General features: G+C 45.1%; 1 protein-coding gene across 11 annotated transcripts in view; it reads right to left on the bottom strand.

Moving 5' to 3' along the window:
* The window catches only part of DLG2 (discs large MAGUK scaffold protein 2), a 1,022,753-nt gene that overhangs the window by 888,961 nt on the left and 113,324 nt on the right, over nucleotides 1-20,468 (bottom strand). For all 11 annotated transcript variants that reach the window (XM_033052881.2, XM_033052884.2, XM_033052883.2 and 8 more), the window contains one exon: nucleotides 6,161-6,303. In XM_033052881.2, coding sequence (XP_032908772.1) covers nucleotides 6,161-6,303 — 143 coding nt within the window. The remainder of the gene's footprint in view (nucleotides 1-6,160; nucleotides 6,304-20,468) is intronic.

The raw sequence follows: 20,468 nt of genomic DNA, 5'->3' as shown, positions 1-20,468 counted from the left end.
AAAGACAGGATTTTTTTATTACAACCTAGCATTTATTGTTATAGGGGCATGTAAAGCATTGAGCTCTGGGATCACTGTCTTGAGAAGGATGTGGATCTGTAGGGGCAAGTCCAGAAGAGGCCAAGAAGATATCAGAGGGTTGGAGCACCTCTCCTATGAAAACAGGTTGAGAGAGTTGGGGTTGTGCAGCCTGGAGAAGAAAAGGTTCCAGAGAGAACTCATTGAGGACTTCCAATACCTAAAGGGGGCTACAAGAAATTTGGAGAGGAACTATTTACTAGAACATAAAGTGATAGGACAAGCAGTGATGGTTTTACGTTGAGAGAGATTAGGTTAAGATTGAATATTACAAGGAAGTTCCTCACAATGAGGATGGTGAGACACTGGAACCCAGAAAAGCTGTGGTTACCCCATCCCTGAGAGTATTCAAGGCCAATTTGGAGGTGGCTTTGAGAAATCTGGTCTACTGGAACATGTCCTTGCTGTGGCAGGGGGAACTGGCACTAGATGATCTTTAAGGTCCCTTCCAACCCAAACAATTCCATGATGCTGTGTGATTCTGCGATGGGCTTAAGTGCTTTTTGGAACAGGACTGAATAAAACGTTATCCATGTCTACTGCTAATTGAGCAAAATATAATGGGTCCTAATCGCTTTTAGAGAAACTCCTGTGTGTCATCAGGAAAGACTTTCCATCAGGAGGAAATAAGTTACCTGCAGAAATAGCTGACTCTCCACTGTGGGAGGTTTTATAGAACAGACTAGGCAAACACAACAGGAATTATTCAAATGCAGTTGATCTGCACCAGGGCAAGAGAACGGACAACAGGGGTATTTTAGGTCTTCTTAAGAGTTATATTCTAGAGTTCCTATATCATGATGAACATGCTGGACTTTTTCATTTAGTGCCCAATATGTCACATTCCCTGCTTTCTATCTGAATATATGAAACAAAAAATGCCTTTGCAAATAGAATCTAATAAACATTTCTAGTGAATCTAAACATGGCCCAAAAACTGCTTCATTGATTCTGAAACTATCCACTGACTTAAGCTGATTTTGTCAAGTTGCACTTATAGGAGGGAAAGCAAAATGGATAAATTCACCCAAAAAGCAATTTCACATAGGTCCTTCTTTCTTCCTTCTCACAAACACCCACCCACTTGAATTATTTTGGTCTATGATATTTACAGCTCTGCCAGATACATTGACACATATATTTAGTCTCTATACAGGGCAAAATAAAATAATAATGTGATGGTAAGTAATACTGCATTTTTCATCTGCAAACATTGAAGTCACTGTTTATTCAGACAACCAACAAAGCTATGATGAAGCAAAAAGCAAGGACGTGATGTTTAAATGCATAGGCCATATCTAAACATTTATCAATTTCATGGGGACTAGGGGATCCTTCAGGATTAAAACCTAAACAGCACAGAATTTAGCTACAAGCATGCAAGTAAAAAACAAAACAAAGCAACAAGAACAACAAACAAAAAAAAGTGGAAGGAAAAAACCCCAAAACCGTAACTATCACTAAAACCCCAACACATTTTGTTAATTCCACTGCTTGTAGCCATGGGATTATATGTGGAGGCATTCATGCTAAGAATTTGGATGGAACTGGTCCTGAGCTCTTGTATTCCACTGACTTTACACTTGCTTTTACAAAGGCCATTCAAAATTACAGTCTCTGAGTCTGGGAGACATCTCTCTTTTCAGGCACTCTCTGAGAATGATAGGAGATTATAGGATGGGTCATGACCTTTTCATGTCTATTTAAAGAGATGAAGATCCAGTCCAAATATGCTGTGAGATCTAGCACCAGTTTGCTAAAACTCACTATGGTGATCACAGATGCAAGGTGGCAAATTCGTACAGTATTGCAAACAACCCAACAGCTTTTCTCTTATCTAAAAATCTACACTTCCAGAAAAGCAAATAGATAAATAAAAAGGAGGGTTCACAGGACGCCTGTCCTGGACAGTAAAAGCTGCTTTCCTTTTTATCAACAATTAAGATTTGAAAATAAATACAGAAAAAGCACCAATTTATATAGAAAGAATTACATAGATACAGCCAAGGAAGGTTTTGAGTGGAAGGCATGAAAGGGGGATGGCCTCTGGATTGACTGGTTATCCTTGGGCCTAGACTGCTGCATCCTGCTCTGGGGCCCTCAGCACAGCAAGGACATTGATGTGCTGGACCACATCCAGAGGAGGTCACAAAGATCCTCAGAAGGATGAAGCACCTCTCCTACAAGAAAAGCTAAGAGAACTGGAATTGTTCAGTGTGGAGAACAGAAGGCTTGGGAGTGACCTAATTTCAACCTTCTGGAAAGAAGCCTACAAGAAAACTGGAGAGAGACTTTTTATAAGGACAGCAGTGATAAAACAAGAGAATATAGCTTTAAACTGAAAGATTGGAGGTTTAGATTAGCTACAAGGAAGAAATTCTTTACTGTGAGGGTGCTGAGGCACTGGAGTAGGTTGCCCAGAGAAGTTGAGAATGTCCCAACCCTGGAAGCATTCAAGGTCAAGTTGGATGGGGCTCTGAGCAACCTGCTCTATTGGAAGGTGTCCCTGCCCAGGGGATTAGATGATCTTTAAGGTCTCTTCCAACAAAAGCCATTCCAAAAGTCTATGATTCTAGGAAAGAAGGGAGGCCTCATCTTTCCAAATGTGAGACATGTAATTGATGATGGAAAAGGAAGTACAAAGCAATCATTTTCCATGAGGAATGGACCAAGAATTAATGGTATACATTAGATTATTTGGCTATATTTTCATATGGTAATTTTTCATAGAAAGCAAAGGGCTATCTTGGATTTGTACCGCAGATTGTACATCCAGCTTGCTGTAATCAGTTCTGACTCAGAACTGCCAATAATATGCTGGGCTGCCACAAGGAAAAAAACAAAAGCCTACACTTTATACTCCCAGTCTCTTTTGCCTGCATTGGACCCTTACAATATATATACAGTAATTTCACTACCATAAGGCACACCGGACTATAGGGCGCACTTTTTTTTTGCAGCGAGGCTCTGCCCCCAGCTCCCCCCGCGCACTTGCTGGCCGAGGCCCCGCCTCAACCTGGCAGCCATTGGCCCCGGGCCCGCCTGTACCCGGCGGGGCCGGGGCATGGCCGCCACTGCTCTGTGCCACCTCTCCAGGGCCGGACTATGGCCGCCACCCCTCTGTGTCCCCTCCACGGGGCCAGGGCGTGTCTGTAGAGGGGCCATCCTGCCTGCATGGGGCCGGGGCGTGCCCGCTGCTGCTCCGCCCTGCCTCCACCTGGCAGCCGCGGCCCTGCTGGCTCCCTCTGTGGCTCGCAGCTCTCACTTCCGGGTAGGCAAATTTCTGAACTTTGTCCATCAGATAAGGCGCACCGGACTATAAGGGTTCCAGGGAAAATTTTAGTCAAAAGGGTGCACCTTATAGTCGTGAAATTACTGTAATTTTTAAAGGGACTAAACATTTTGCTCTCCCATTACCCTAACGAAATTTATGGAGACACGGCAAATTTGAAAATGGTACCCTGGACTCCGACAGCCAGCACCCTGCCTTTAAAAGGCTATTCTGGTTTCTATGCTATAGTTTTTTACTGTTTTCCTTTAAATCAGAACTTTTTTCATAAAATGAGAAAATTTTGGAGCTAGCCCTGTATCTATTATCCTCAGAACAGAATTCAGAGTTCAAATTTCCTTGTACAAGACCAGCAGCACACCTCTTAGATAGAAATGAGTTTAAGGAAGATGAGGTTGAGGGTCAAATACAGTAATTTCACGAATACAAGCCGCACCAATTTGACTAAGATTTTGCTCCTAAACCGGAAATGCGGCTAATAATCAGGAGCGGCTAATACAACCTCAGAAGTGCCTGCCAGAGTGCTGAGCCGAGCAGCTGCAAAGTCGGCATTTTGCGATTGTTACAAATCGCTACTTTGTTGCACCGCGGGTGGAGCCTGGCTCCCTGTAGGCAGTACGGGGGGCGGGGAGAGAGGCGGGAGAGCTCTCTTTCCTCCTCTGCCACAGCCCAGGGGAGAGACGGGGGGGGGGGCCCGGCGCCGCCATTGCCGCGGCCTGGGGAGGAGAGGGGGGACCCGGGCCGCCCCTACCGCGGCCCGGGGAGGGGGGGGGGAAGCCCGCACCACCATTGCTGCGGCCCGGGGAGCGGGGGGGAAGCCGGCGCCGCCATTGCTGCGGCCCAGGGAGAGGGGGGGAAGCGCGCGCCGCCATTGCTGCGGCCCGGGGAGGGGGGGGGAAGCCGGCGCCGCCATTGCTGCGGCCCGGGGAGGGGGGGGGAAGCCGGCGCCGCCATTGTTGCGGCCCAGGGAGGGGGGGGGAAGCGCCCGCCGCCATTGCTGCGGCTCGGGGAGCCGACAGGAGCCCCGCGCAGCCATTGCCGCGGCTCGGGGAGCCGACGGGGTGCTTTGTCCCCGCCCGCCGCCGCCCCGGCAGGAGAGGGGAAACTCCGTCCCTGCCCGCCGCCGGCGCCACGGGCGCGGGAAAGCTCCCTCCCCGCCCGCCGCCACTGCCGTAGGAGCAGGGGAAGCTTCGTCCCTGCCTGCCACCGCAGGGCAGCGCCGACCCGGGGTGACCGAGCCCAGTGGCAGCGCCGGCCGGCCCCGAGCTGCAGCACCGTGCTGGACCACCTGGCCCCGTCAGCAGCCCCTAGCGGGCCGAGCCTGCACAGCCTTAGCTCAGCCAGTAAACCCCGCCCTCCCGCCGTTCTGTTACTAATTGCACGCGGGTCCTCGCTGCGAACGACAGAGCGGCTTATATTCGTGTGCGGCTTATCTATGGACAAAAACCAAAATATTTGCCAACACCCAGAGATGCGGCTTATAGTCAGTGCGGCTTGTATTCGTGAATTTACTGTACTTTGATGAGGCTAGAATAAAAAGAGAGTGTGTCCACTGTCTTCATCAGATGCTCCAAGAGAGAACAGGAATACACTTTTACCATTTTAAAGTATAAAGATTTGTGCTTAAAAATAAATTTTAAAAAAAGACAGATATTAGCTGTCTGTGCCATCAAACTGTGACTCAAATGTTAAATCATTCATGGGATATATCCTACATTAGTGTTAAGACTCATTTGATCTGATTTCACTCAAAACCAGAATGCTTGTTCTCATTAATTCTGCAAGCTTCTTTTGCTAATTAATTTTTACAATAAATTTATTCATTTCTTCAGAGAGTTTTGTTCTAGCCTCCTGCAATTCTGATTTATCTTTTTAAAGAATCACATCTAAAATGTCATGTAGAACTACAATTTCTGTCTGAAATTTTTAAAAAGAAGGAAAGCTCTTAAAAATAGTCATGCCTATGGGAAAGTTCTTGCCAACAACTTTTAAAACTTGAAATGCCTTACTTACCGTGACAACAATGAAAATTTTTATACACTTCCCTCATCTTTGATTCTAGTCTGGAGATTTGCAGTTTGCAGTGCATGCCCACCCTATTTATGTTTCACTGTTTAAGAAGAGAGCAATGCATTGCTTGCTTCTGTGAGGTTTGTTTTCATCTTCAAAGTACAAATGTGGGTGGAAGCAAGTAGTTTAGATTGCTAATACAGTTAATAATCTGGAGGCTGGCAAAGGCAAATTAGAGCTTGGGGTGACAAAGAAAGGTTTTGAATGTTTCCACTGGGTACAGGAGGAAAGCAAAGGCATGTAACCTTCTTCTATGTAACTGCTCCTCATGCAGAGATGATTTTGGTTCATCTCTGTGAACTTGGACTGTGGAAAAGTTCTGCCCGATGTCAGTCGCAGAAATGTGAAAAGTCATATTAAATGTTTTACGCAGGATGTAATCACTGGAGTATTAATAACCTCAGTGGCTATCAGCAAGCAGAGAAGATATATTCTCTTTTGGGGGGTAATCACAGATGCCAAGCACCAGATAAAGTACACAAAGGATGAGAAAACGCAAGTTTTCTACTTTCCCTTTGAGAGATTGCAATTGAAAGGATAAAGAAGTTTGTCACAAAATCAAGGTCAGAGGGATAAAACTATATGTATATATATCCTCCACACCCTAATCTAATGGCTTAATTAACCCATCCTTTCAATCTTATACACCACTGCATGGTTTTTCTCAGGTTTGAGATATCTTGCTCATTACATATCTTTTTAATTCTTAATCTGTTAAATTACCTCCTGTTTTTTCTGCAGATTTTCATGGTCTGTAGCAGATGTTGTCTTCTCCCATTTCTCTGCAACTTGATTTGCTTCTTCTATTTTTTGCTCATAGCTTTTCTGGGAATTTAGCAGCGTCACTTCATAAAACTCTTGAATATCTGTTTGTAAAGAGGAGCAAATAAAAGACATTATTTGCCATATTGGCCTTGACTCCCTGGCATTTTCCTTACATACATACTTACACATTATCACCATAACAATAAACATGTACTACATTTTAAGTAGAAAGCACCAATACACAAGGGCTTTTTTCAAAAATTTCTATGAGATTCTTGATTCATATTCACATTTTAAAGAGGTCTTTAGAAAAAAATATAAAAATATAAAAGGAATAGCATCATAAGAAGAGATTCAAAGAACATGTTACAGGCACACCTAAACAATATAGGCAAAACAGGGAGAAGTACAGTAATTTCACGAATACAAGCCGCACCAATTTGACCAAAATTTTGGTGGAAACCCGGAAGTGCGGCCAATATTCTGGGGCGGCTAATACATTAACAAAATTCTAAAAGCTGCCAACACGGAAGTGAGAGCCCGCGGCAGCCCCAAGCCAAGCTGGAGCCCGGCCGGTCGCGGCAGAGGTGGGAAAGCCTGGCAGAGGCGGGGCCAGCAGTGTGGGGGGCGGGCGGCAGAGCCTGAGCCAGCAGGGCGGGGCAGGGGGGCGGCAGAGCCCGGGCCAGCAGGGCGGGGGAGCCCGGGAGAACTGGGGCTAGCAGTGCAGGGGAGCATGGCAGAAGCAAGAAGGCCGACGGGTGGGGCTGCCTGGCAGCGGGGGAAGCCCAGCAGAATCGGGGCCAGCAGCGTGGGGGAGCCCGGCGGTGCGGGGGCCTGCAGTGCCGGCCAGGGCGAGCAAACGCGGCGGCGGTGCAGACGGGAGGGGGCGGCCGGCGAGCCCGGCGGCGGCAGCGGCAGCCCTGCCGGCAGGGCTAGCGAACGCGGCGCGGGGTGGTCGGCGAGCCCGGCGGCGGCAGCAGCCCGCCGGCCGGGCTAGCGAACGCGGCGCGGGGTGGCCAGTGAGCCCGGCAGTGGCGGCGGCAGCCCGCTGGCGGGGCGAGCGAACGCGGCGCGGGGCGAGCGAACGCTGCGCGGGGCGGGCGGCGAGCCCGGCGGCGGCGGCGGCAGCCCGCCGGCCGGGCGAGCGAACGTGGCAGCGGGGCGGTGCTGACGGGAGAGGGGGGCCAACGAGCCCAGCGGCGGCAGCCCGCCGGCCGGGCTAGCGAACGCGGCGCGAGGTGGCCGGCGAGCCCGGTGGCGGCGGCGGCAGCCCTGCCGGCAGGGCGAGCGAACGCGGCGCGGGGCGGTGCTGACGGGGGAGGGGGGCCAGCGAGCCCGGCGGCGGCGGCAGCACCACCCGGCCAGCCCCGCCGAGCCGTGGCGCTGAGCTGGGCCACCCGGCCCCGTCGGCAACCATGAGCGGGCCGAGCCTGCCTGGCCCCGCCCCGAGCCAGTAAAGCCCGCTATGCCGCGATCCTGTTACTAATTGGCCAATTTGTGAAAGCTGCGCACGGATTCTCGCGACGAACAAAAGTGCGGCTAATATTCGGGGTGCGGCTTATCTATTGACAAAGACAGCAACATTGTCGAGGCACCGGGGGTGCGGCTTATAATCCGTGCGGCTTGTATTCGTGAAACTACTGTAAATCACAGATCACTTTAACCAGTAACCTAGAAATTTGCAAATATAAAATACCTTAAGAGAAATTTGTGGACACGCATCCCAGGCACATGAATCACTCTCAGCCCTATCTACAGGTACATCTGGCATTTTTTTTCAAGTGCAGTGCACAACTTGAAGGAAGACTTTGTGGACTTACCACTTCAGTCTCTTGCCATTCAGAAGTGGCTGGGTAATGTTTGGTTTCAACCAAGAGTAAGCAACAAGACAGGTCTTAAAATATCCTGGTTCAGATGTTTCTATCACATTTATTTCCATGGGGTAATATTATCAGATACACAAGATCCAGCAGTGAAAACAATTTTATTGAAACCTGTGCATATAATGACCTAGGGAGAGGGGAAAAAGTGTTCCCTTCCCTGGGCAAGAAGTTTTAAGTCACATAGTCATACACAAAAGGTAGCACATTGTCTAGTGGAGATAACTGACTTATCAAAGAACAAATAAACTTCACATTATTTGCTTTAATAACAATAGACTTTCTCCCTGAAAGAGATTGTATCTACCTGGATACCCCTTGGGACCTCAAAGAAAAAATGTTTTATGGGGTTTGTGCTTGTTCTCACACTCAGTCTCTGGCCAGATATCAGAAGTCTCTCTTCCCTCTATTTAGGAACAGCTAAAGTTGAACTTTTCTTCTAATTCCTTTCACACCTTTCCAATTTATGATGTATTCTGTTTGTCATGTACAATGGGAAGAAAAGAATCACTGAATCATTAAGGTTTGAAAATACCTCTAAGATAATAAAGTGCAACCTTCAACTAGATGCCACTATGCCCACTAAACCATATTGTGTAGTGTCACATCTGCTCATTTTTTTTAACGCTTCCGGGGATGGTTACTGTACTTTCCAGGGCAGCCTGTTCCAATGCTTGAACCCTTTAGTGAAGAAATTTTTCCTCATATCCAACCTGAAACTGCCCTGGCACAACTCAAGGCCATTTCTCCTTGTCCTGTTGCTGGTTACCTGGGAGAAGAGGTTGATCCTTATCTTGCCATATTAACTTTTATTTCACACATATATTTGTACAAATTTATATTTCATATTACTACAAACATTTAATTCCATATTAAAACTAAAAATTATATTTAAAACAAAAATCTGCAGGGAGGTTGCAATGAGAAAGAAAGTTTCTCCATTCTTAACACAGGGAACTTTTTACAGTAGGTTTGAATGCTCCTAGTACAATTGAAACAGTTGCAATATATGGTTCAATGCCAGGTCAATTTGCATTGTAACAGCAAGTAAAATATATCAGGCTAATATGTAATTATCTCTAGATAAATAATTTGCAGAAATAAGCTAGAAATTGCCCTCTGGCAGTGGCATTCAGCTGGCATCACTGACGTTATCAGAGTATTAATTGGGTTGACAGTATTCAGTCAAGGAACAGTAGAATGGTGCTTTCGCCCTAACTTCAAAGCCTATCTTGCCCTAGTGTTTTCATTAAAAATGATGTGTGAGCCACATTTGCATGTGTATGCACATGTGCAAAATAAATATTAAAACCTCAGTCTCTTTATAAAGGTCCTTATCTATTCTGAGGAGGTCACGGGTTGTTTTTGCTGGAATAATGATCACTGGTGTGCAGAGAAAAGCACTTCAGTACTTATGCGGTCACAGAAGAAAGCACAGAGGATTCACTTAGTTGGCTGCTTTGTAATTCCATAAGCTGAAATTGCCATTTCTGTGGAACAAGGGCAGCCAGAAACTTGCAGTCAGACAAGGTTTGCAAAAAAATAGGTTTTGTAATTTGCTCTAAGTAAAACCTGCTCTATCAAGTAATCTCCACTACATGAGAGGTGCAATCATAGTAGGAGGGGAAGGTGTTGAATGCTACTGAGGATAAAATGGGAGTCAGCAGCTGTAGAATCAAGATAGGAACCACAGCACAAAGGGAAGTCATGGGGGCACGGTAATTGTTACGTTAAATGAGCAAAATACAGTCTGTCTGCTAGTGGGGGTTTACAGAAAAATAATTCAACAAAAAGTCTAAAATCTTATTAGAGAAAACAGAAATCATAGAATGTCTTGAGTTGGAAGGGACATTAAAGACCATCTAGTTCCACTTCCTCTACCATGGACAGTGAAATCTTCCACTAGACCAGGCTGCATCAAGCCCCATCCAACCTACCCTGGAACACTTCCAGGGATGGGGTATTTCTTATACAAATTACATCTGTGCTTAGTATTTCCTGGCATTATATTCTCTCCCATGAAAAGAAGTTCAGATTTCATGTAGAAATGGCAATAATACCATTAATGAACTTTGTGAGAATAAAACACATCTTCAGTTTGAATCTTTACTGCTCCAAACATTTTGTTAAGCTATTAATTCATATTTGTTTAAAGTGTCAGTGAATCTCACTGGATTATCTGTCTAACAGAATTTGTTCATTTACTTCTTAAGAGATTACTTACTTTGTTTAATAAATTCTGCTTGCTCTCCCTTTAGCCTAGCCAAAATAATTTGTCAGTTTTGCTACATAAAGATAAATTGCAGACAATAAATTACAAATACAGTAATTTCACGATTACAAGCCGCACCATTTTGACTAAAATTCTGCTCCCAGCCCAGAAATGCGGCTTACACTCAGGAGCAGCTAATATGTGAAAAATTTTCTGAAATTTCCAACCCCAGAAGTGCTAGCCAGGGTGCCGAGCCGAGCACCTGCCAGTAAAACCTGGGATTGTACGATTGTTACAAATTGGTTACTCTGTTGCGCGGCGGGTGGAGGCGGGCTCTGTGCCGGCGCTCTGTGCCGGCAGTGCGGGGGAGTGGGGGGAGGCGGGGACTCCGTGCTGCCATCCCCACAGCCTTGGGGAGAAGCGGGGGGCTCCTGCCCCGCCTGACGCCTCCGCCGCAGGAGCTGGGGGGCTCCTTCCCCTCCTGCTGCCACCACCATGGGTGCCGGTGGGCTCCATCCCTGCCTGCCACCGCGGGGCAGCGCTGGACCGGGGCGAGCGAGCCCAGCAGCAGCGGCAGCCTGCCCTGAGCGGCCCCGCCAAGCAGCAGCGCCGAGTTGGGCCACCCGGCCCCATCGGCAGCCCTGAGCGGGCCGAGCCCACACGGCCTGAGCTGAGCCAGTAAACCCTGCCATGCTGCGATTCTGTTACTATTTGGCAACTTTGTTGCACGTGGGTCCTCGCTGCGAACGACAGAGCGGCTTATACTCAGGTGCGGCTTATGTATGGACAAAGAACGAAATGTTGCCGACAACCAGAGATGCGGCTTATAGTCATTGCGGCTTGTAATCATGAAATTACTGTATATATTCTCATACAAAGTAATTCTAATGATACTGTGACTTATTTTATTTTGGATAACTACATTGTTGGGGAGTGGGGAAAAAAAATTCTGTACTTCAGCATGGTAGAGTATGTATCAGTAGCATTTTGCAATTGCCCATGGACAAGCAGATTGCAGCTGGCTGCATTTGTTCTCTGCAGAAGAGCTCTGAGAATCCCCACTATTCCTTCCTTACAGACCTCTGCAGGAGTGAGCAGGGTGTAACCTTTACAGATATCTCAGGAAGCACTGTCTGTTACTGGAACTGGAGACACTTCTCAGCTTGAAGTCTTGGGTTTTTTTACTACTGTTAAAAAAATATATTAATGCTCAGACTTGTGCTCACTCGAACCTCATAATTTTTTAAGAAAATTTAAACAAAAATAGTTTTGAAAAAGAGTAAGTACTGGAGAAGACACAATGTCTTACTGACTTCAAAGAATGACCTTTCTTTCAGACAGAGCTACATAAAGAGAAAAAAATGTGTGATCAGATAGAGCTGATCAGGCTGCCTAAACTCTGCCATTTTCTGACTTTTTAGTAGCTGGTGCTGCAGCCTGCAACCATTATTCCAGTGCAATTTCTCTTCCAATTTATATGCATGACAATATCGGTTTGTGATAGAAACACTTTGGAGCTCTGATAGCAAAGGGGTTAAATAATACAAAAAGGCAAAAAAAGACCTAAACTACTATCTGTCTTTTGTGACCACAGGCTTTCACCAGCATTCTAATGAGGGGAAAAAATGAGATAAAGCAATACAATTCCTCATTCATCTGTAAGCAGTTGAGCACCATAAATATAGAATTAAATTGAGGGGAATTCAGACAAAGACAGATGATTAAAGGTCTGAGAGGACTAACTTCTGAGCAAAGATTAAAGGAAGAGAATAATAACATACACTTTCATATTTCCTTCCATTTCAAAGCAAAACAAACATTAAGAACCATATAGTGTTGGCTGAGAAAATTGCCCAAGGCCTCAAAGAGAAGCAAACCAGCAGGGTCAAAATGCAGAGGTCCACACATGAGCACACCAGATGTGTCCAGCCCTTTGTAATCAATAATCCACTTACAGCAGCTTCAGAATCACCAGTGGATTCAAGACAACACTATTCCATTTTTAAAAGCCCTTTTTGCTGGGAAGAGCAGATACAGCTGCATGAGAAAATTGGAAATAATTCCTCAGTGTGCTGGGAACAAGGCAGAGGAACCTCTCACTCTTAGAAGCTTTCCCCTTTATTCAAGATACTCACTAGTGTGATTTAAGGTCAGAAGGGGAAGGCGATCAGCATTTGTTCCCACTTATGCATCTTGGTGCCTTTGGTATCTTCAGTTGTGTGAATCAGCATATTCAGCTGGTAGCCCCAAGGCTGGATGAGATAGCTTTGGCATCTGTGTGATTTCCACCTACACAGAGAAGCACTGGCAGGTCCCAAATGCATCCCAGTACTTTCATGGACATTCAGAAATGTAGCCATTAAGGCACACACATTCCAATGTACCAAGCAATTGGGATTATCCCAATCTGTCTCTTTAATACCAGCTGACCTGGAGCTGCACTTTCCATGTACCAAACTGATGCAAAGCGTTAGGGAGTGAGAACATCAAGATCGGTTTTCCAAGGTAATAAAGTGCTGTAAGGACTTATAGAATGAAGTTGCCTGTCTCAAAACACTGGCAAGGTCCTAGAAGGAACTTGCTATAAAATAAACCACCACAACAAAACATGAGATAAGCACAGATGGCACAGTGGGAAGGAGTTCGTTCCAGGCCTAACAGAGTTGAAGGTTTGGTTAGCATCCGGACAAAAAAAAAATCCCACTGTGGTAAACTGTGAGAAAGGAAAAACTGCTTGCACACTCATAACTCCCAAGTTATGGCAATGGCACCTACACCCCGTGGATACCCAGAACTTGAACAGTATAAAGATGATACCACAGAAGAATGACTTGGGGACCCCCACCACCAGGGTGAAGAAGGACTAGTAGGATTCCATGGTATCCATTGGCTGGTGATGTCTATTTTTCGAGCAGAGACCAGCGGTTCTGCACCTTTTCTGGGTTAAGGAAGGGTGGCCCGTCCACCCGAGTCAAGTCCAGTAATTTGTCCATAACACAAGGTGCTATGGGACGCAGTCATGAACACGCCATGTGGCGCTACAGGATGTTACTTTGCGCCATGTGGCGCGCGGAATTGAGTCTTCCCACTGAGCAGCCCGCTCGTCTTCGGGCTGTGGCATCACCTGTACCCTGGTGTCGTGGCCCTGTACGGACATGAATGCGGGTGGACCTATCGCAGGGGCCTAGAACTGCTTCCCCGAGTGCCAGGTGGGGTCCGGTACCCTATCACGCCTCCACCGCTCGACGTCACCGGGTTGCAACCAGCGCGGAGCCTCCAGGTGGCAGCGCATGAACCAGGTCCAGGCTTGTCCCCAACCTTGGGTCACCAAGTCAGTCAGCACAAACCGTCCCACAGGAGCACCCGCCCTGCCACAAAATCGCTTTGGCTTGATAACACAGCGCCCCCGCAAGGCCCAGGAGGCCAAGCTAAGCAGGCCCCAGTAATACAGGCAGTACCTCTCAGCATTCAAGAGGGATCCCTGATGGAGCATGACAGCACTACCCCCCAAGCGCTGCCATGCTTTACCCAGCGTCGCCACCCCGCAGGTATGGGGGTTCTGGCAGACTTGGGTTGCAAGACCCCTGGTTTGAGAGTCATGCATCGCCACAAGCTTTTGTCACCAGAGTACAACCGAGTGGGAGGTGAATCCACTTGGAGGGCGTCAATTCCTGGCTGGTAGCCATCCTAGGTTTCACTCAGCAGCCAGTACGTTTGTCCAACTCACTGGCCCGTGGACGAGGCCTTCGGGAAGAGGACACCCCACTGAGGTGGGCATGCCTCAACCATCAAATTGGTTTCTGCGACTTTGTGAAACTACTAATGGGATGCGACACCCAAAAGCAGGGAGGGACAGCCGCCTGCCCCCCACTCACCCTGGGGTAGAAGTCAGCTTAGTCACCCTTTATGGGTGTCTGGCGGAACCATGCGGAGGTGTGACTTCTGCAGCCAAGCCCAGTTAGCAACTAGCTCTCGAAAGCTGCCTTTAGAGAGTCATAGTTACTGTCTCTCTCTTACTTTCTTTCTTTATCTTCCCCCTCTTTCTTTCCTATTTCTCTTTTTCTCTAGATAACATTTAATGTTAAATTAAGTTTGTACTATTGACTTCAGCATATGGTCTCATTTGCACCTTAATTTGGGAAGAGGCATCTCCTTATAAACAGATCATAACAAGTGCAAAATGCAAAATGGCTCAGTTTGAGCTTTACAATGAGGTTTACAATGCAGCTATGTAGTGAGGGTGGAATCACAAAATTATATGGTTTGGAAGGGATCTTGACATCTATTTCCAACGCTTCTGCCATGGGCAGGGGCACCTTCCCCTAGACCAAGTTCCTTAAAGCCCCATCCAGCCTGGCCTTGGATAGATTTGCAAGATACCAAACTCAGGATTCAGAGCACAGGGAACATAAAGGAAACTAGAGAAGAAGTGGAGATAAAAATCTCTTGCACCTCTTTTGCATTTAAAAAAGGAAGGGGAAGAAGAGTTGTTACTGGAATACTATCTGTATTCCAGTAACAAACAAGACCATGCCAGCCTTTCTGATACCATCTATATTTTATACAACACAAACAATTAAGCTTAAAAGGATAATCTTGTACATCACTTAGCCTGAAGTTGTACTGCATGTGTCAGCAAATGCTGCTTCCCCAGTGACTTGACACTACATGTAGCCACTTGCAAAAGAAGAATGCAAACTATTCCATGCATCAAACCTTATGCAAAATCCACTGAATTTGCAGATACCTACCCCCTACAGCATATTTTGACCTCCACTGTGCTGACAGCTATTCCAAAAGCTGTTACCTTCATCTGTGCTTAGAATGCAGGAAGATTTCCTTACATGCGTCTTGCTGCCACCCCCCTTCACTTTATGTCTTGAGAGGATTTAGCAATGGCATCAAAATTCTGGTATCTGCAGAAGTTGTATGTTGTTTCTGCAGACAGCTGCACAATTTTGCAATTAACTGTAATAGCATTAACAACGTAGAATCCCATTACCCAAGGAATGAGCTCTCTGTGTATCATATTTCTACAGAACCAAACTGGGAACTGGAACAAATATTCTGTAGGATAAAAAGAAAGGGTTTGGGTTTTTTTCTCCTCTTTATAGAGGTCCATAGCCATGGAATTCATTTTTCCTATACCGTGCCAGTGCCCTGACTTGCTTTGCAGTATAAGTCCCATCTGTTTTACCAGGGCATTCAGGGACAAGGTGGAACGGGGGTCTAAGGCAACATGCAAACACAAGCTGTTCCCTTTCTGGGAAATTTGGGGCAGTTTTTTTGTCTATGTGTAGGATAGTGTCTGATATGTACCTTTTAATGTTGTGTAACCCAGCATAAATGACTACTGTCTGGCAGAACACTGCAGATCAAAATTAAGTCAGTTCTTGCAGGCTCCTGCTGCAAATCCCTTTTTTAACTAAGGGAACATTACAGTGTACGTCTAAATGGCATCATTTATATCCTGGGGAGTAGATTATGCTGGGTCAGCTTCAGCCATCTGGTCTGAATTATTAGGTAGGAGTAAGGCGAATTGTGCAGGATGTTGTTCAAGATGGAAAACTCATTCAGGCAGCACAAGTAGCAGGGAACTGATCATAGATTGTACCAGCCTGCCAGTAAAAAGCTTTAGTGGCCCTGTTGATGGAAGCAGTCCAAAGAGAGGTTAAATAACATGCTTCACCCAATGCAATTATGGTGTGTGGGTTTTTTTTCAAGCAAAATGTTTCCATATTGAGTAAAATTGCCATTTTAAGAGAGGGAACATAAAAAGCAAGAGAAGTTAAAACCTTCCTTGAAACAGGGTGAGTTTTCAACTGAAGTAGGCCTATGGCACTGACCCACGTGAGAAATGGCAGCACTCCAGTTATCAAGCTGGCTCATAGCTTCACAGCCCTGGGGAGCTCCAACCTGCCCCCATTAGCATCCCTCAGGGCAGCAGCAGTCAAAAACACCTTGCCCATTTCAGCTGCATCTCACCGCCTGGCTCCAATGTATTTGCCTTTGGTCAGCATTAATAAAGGTGGAATCAGATTCAACAACCAAGGAAAAGCTCAAGGTTTTGCAGTCAGCAGAGGTAAGACAAAGCTATTTCATGTCAAAATGAAATTCAGTAGCCCTGCTTGCAATGTTTTCAGACACAAGCCTTTGGTGCATGAGAAACATAGATGCCAACCCAACAGTAAGAGTTGCTGCAGGAGAAAAAAAAAGTCCTCTCTTCCATGCAGGCAGTGAAACAGTGCAGTGCAAGCCAGGGAAGCAGTCTTCTGCCAATTCCCTACAGTTGATGAATGTTCCTAAATCTATTAAAAGCAGCATACTCTGGTAGAACATGTACCAAAGTAGGCAGCAAGAAATATGGCTTCTGTTATTAACCTGTCTTGATTCTTGAGCTTCAGCATATCCCTTTTATTTGGCCTAGATAATATTGAGGTCTCTTCCAAACTGAATTATCCAATAACCCTGTGATCCTTTATACATGTAGGTTGTAAACTCTTGGAGGCAGGAATCATTACTAAGCAGGTACATACCTGAGCAAAATTACATCTTTTTATCAAAAAACTTCTGAAACACTCTACAGGCTGTAGTAAATAACTAAATAGTTAGTAATTGATGTCCAATAGTTATTTGAATATATGAAATAGCAACATACTTTGAGTATTTCTGGGTTTGCAGTACATTAGCAACATTATTGTTTATTGCAATATATCCAAAATATAAGAACAGCTCTCAAAAAAATCTCAGCTAGGAATATGCACCTCAAAGGCAGCTGTCCAATATCCAGGGAGAATAAAATATTCAACACAGCTATGCACAGAGGAGACAAAATAATTGCTGCAGCCCTTTCTACGTGAGCGATGCTCATGTTAAGTGAAAACTAGAAAGCAATCAATCAGAGAGTAAAGTCAGTATTTAAGCTTTTTCAGTGATGATATTGAATATATTACTACAGTTCTGCCTACACATTCTAGCCACTTATTCAGAAATAAGAACTGCACTCTAGATTGAGGGTCAAAGAAAATGTATCCCACCACAATAAGCAGGACTGACAAATGAGTAATAACAGATGAGGGGAGAGGGTTTATCAGAAAGTAGAGGATAAAATTCTTCATAGGCTCTGCTGTGATGGCACAAGGCATAATGGTTTTAATCCAAAGCAGGACCAATTTAGACTAGATATAAGAAAGAAGTTTTTTACCATGAGGGTGGTGAGACACTGGCACATGTTGCCCAGAGAGGTGGTAGGTGCTCCATCCTAGAAGCACTGAAGGTAAGGCTGGATGGGGCTGTGAGCAAGCTGATCTGATGGAAGATGTCCCAGAGATCATTGTAGGGGGGTTGGTCTAGATGGCCTCTAAAGGTCCCTTCCAACACAAACAATTCTATTATTCTGTGGATTTAGGCATTCACCACTGACAATATGTTATGGTTTGTAAGTATGGTTGATAACAGTGTTTTCAATGGAACAAGACAAAAACCCATGAGACAGGTTTGATAATGCACAGAAAAACAGTTAAAAGTGGCCACTGTAGACTTAGCAAATATTGCACTCAGACCTTCTCCCACTGTTCCTGAAGTTTAAGCTGCAGGAGACCAGAGCAGCAAGCACCAAATCCTTTTAACCAGGTGATCCAGGGCTCATGGATCTACACACACTCTGTGAGAGTCAGAACAGGATCATGGGCACACACTGGCTGCTTTGTACCTCCACACAACTAGGCAGACACTTGAACCTGTTCTGGGATATTTTCTTATGGAAAACTATATCAACGGAAAGTGCAGATAATTTTAGCAACTGTTCAAAGGTGACAGCTAAGGAAGAACTAAGAGGTCAAGGCAAGGTTTCCCATGCTTCAGAACAGACCTTTCAGAAGACGACAGTTTTCTTTGAAAAATTATGGTTTGTATGAAGTTCTTTTCCTATAAGCTTAAAGAGAAACTTTCACCTTTTTTTAGCACTGTGTATTCCTCTGCATGTGGTCTAGAATCATGGAACTATAGAAACATTTAGGCTGGAAAAGACCTTTAAGGTCATCAAGTCCAATTCCTAATCCAGCATCAACACCAAGCCCATCACTAAACCATGTGCCTAAGTGCCACATTTACACATCTTGTAAATACCTCCAGGGATGGTGATTCAACCTCCTGGGTAGCCTGTTCCACTGCTTGACAACAATAATAATATACATTCAGAATGTGGCTTTATTCATTGTTTGGGGAGTTGAATTCAAAGCCAGTGCTGGAGAGATTTTCCCTATTTTCTGTGCAGCAATTAACAGTTATTACTGAGCATTTCTGATCCTCTCAGAGGATCCCACAGCCCCACGGTTTGTCACAGCAGTCATGAACAGACTTTCCTCTGAATGGTTCCAATATGTGCTTAAACAACTGAGTTCAACACTGGTAAACTGTTCAGTTATATCATTTACTTGTGTGATTTTGTTTGCTGCTCAAGTACTCAAGATATGCTTCCTTTAAAGAATTAGGAAAAAATATGGCTGTAAAATGCCAAATGAAAAGGGTGGGTGTAATTTCATCTCTGAGGCAAGAGTATATTTCCTCACCTTTCTTTTTGAATCTTGGAAAGGATCCAGCTGCAAGCCAATTTCCCAGGATGGAGGGAAATTCTGCATACCAGACCAGAACCAGAAAAAAGGTATGTCATTCTATAATCCTAGATCAGATTAGATTTATATAGGCTTTTCCACTTCTGTTGCACATAAATAGGTTGAGCGTAGACAGGTAAATGCAAGACCTAGTGCTTGGAGCACAGGTCTTGATACCTGCAGGCTTTGGGATAGCTGCAGATACTCAGCAACCCAGCCAGGGTCCATTCCCCTCAGATATTTCCCAGAAGCACCCAGTTTGCTAGAAACCCAAGTGAAATTTCAATCAGACACATTTTCCCAAAGCAATGTAAGAGCATTTTCAGGAAAACCCCATGGCAATCTATAGAGTTAAGAGTAATTGCTTCCTGTCCTTTTTCTTCACCTTACAAAGAAGCATCTTCATACACAACTCCTTTTGAACATTACTTTAAATATCAAGCTAAAACAAACCACTAAACCACAACCTTTCTTCACCATTTTTTGACCTGCCAGAGCAACTCTTTATCTTCTTTAATCTTTCTTCTTCAAGGTCTCATCTGGGAACACCTGCCCCTCTACATCTCTCTTACCCTTTCTCTGCAAACAACCCACAGTGTCCTTTTAGTGGAAGGATATAAATCTGCTCAGCCCAAGACTCCGCCTTTTAGCAGGGCATCACCTTCTGTGCTCCATAACCAGTTTTACTCTGATACCAAAACACAATCCCAGGTAACCTGAGAGTGACAACTCAGTCCTCGTTTTTGATGAGGTGCTTTGTAAAGTCTAACATGTGGCTACAGGGCTGCAACCTCCATCTCCACCTTCTTTCACCCCACACTCCTGGTGCAGCTGGTTTCCTGCCCAGAAGCTCAAAACAATTTAAAACCAACCTACCCCTTTCATACGTGCCTAAGGTGTGGGGGAAAAAAAGGCAAGAACACATACAGAAAACTAGGTTAACTATACTTCAAGTCTCACCACTTCAGTTGCCTCTTTCTTCCCTTCCATTTTACTAGTAGAAAGTGTGATGTAAGTGGCAAAAACAGAGAAATGAGAACTTCAGATTGCAGATTCTATTTGCAGTTTTTCCACTGACTTGCTATGTGACCTCAGGCAAATATATCTCTCTGCACTTCAGTTTAACCTTCTGTAAAATTGAGATACAAATGCTTTGACTTACCCATAGGCTCACAGCATGGTGTTACACAGCTTAATTAATTAATGTTTGTTAAACACTTATAATGAATGTTTCAACACAAGTTTAATTCATTACAGGTTGTACCTTCATAAACTCTGGCTTATGACCCTTGAACATATTTGCCACAATGTCTGGTGTAACCCTTAATATAGCTACTCTCTTATAATAAATTATTCTTTAAATGAGCCCTTTGACTGGAACGACTGTGACTTTGGTTGTCTACACTTAACATTTACAGCCATTGCATTAATTGGTCTAACCTCGTATTGCAGGTTTCCATGAACATCAAAAGACTTCCTTGGTTATGCTTGAATTTGCTTCACTTTATGTTCCCATGGTTTTAGTAACAGATAGGAGGTTTCATGTAAATTCACAGACATTT

The sequence above is a fragment of the Catharus ustulatus genome, chromosome 2 (assembly GCF_009819885.2).
Source record: "Catharus ustulatus isolate bCatUst1 chromosome 2, bCatUst1.pri.v2, whole genome shotgun sequence".
In the NCBI taxonomy this organism is placed as follows: domain Eukaryota; kingdom Metazoa; phylum Chordata; class Aves; order Passeriformes; family Turdidae; genus Catharus; species Catharus ustulatus.
Note: the sequence above shows the minus strand (reverse complement) of the source record. Positions and strands in the feature narration are given on the sequence as shown.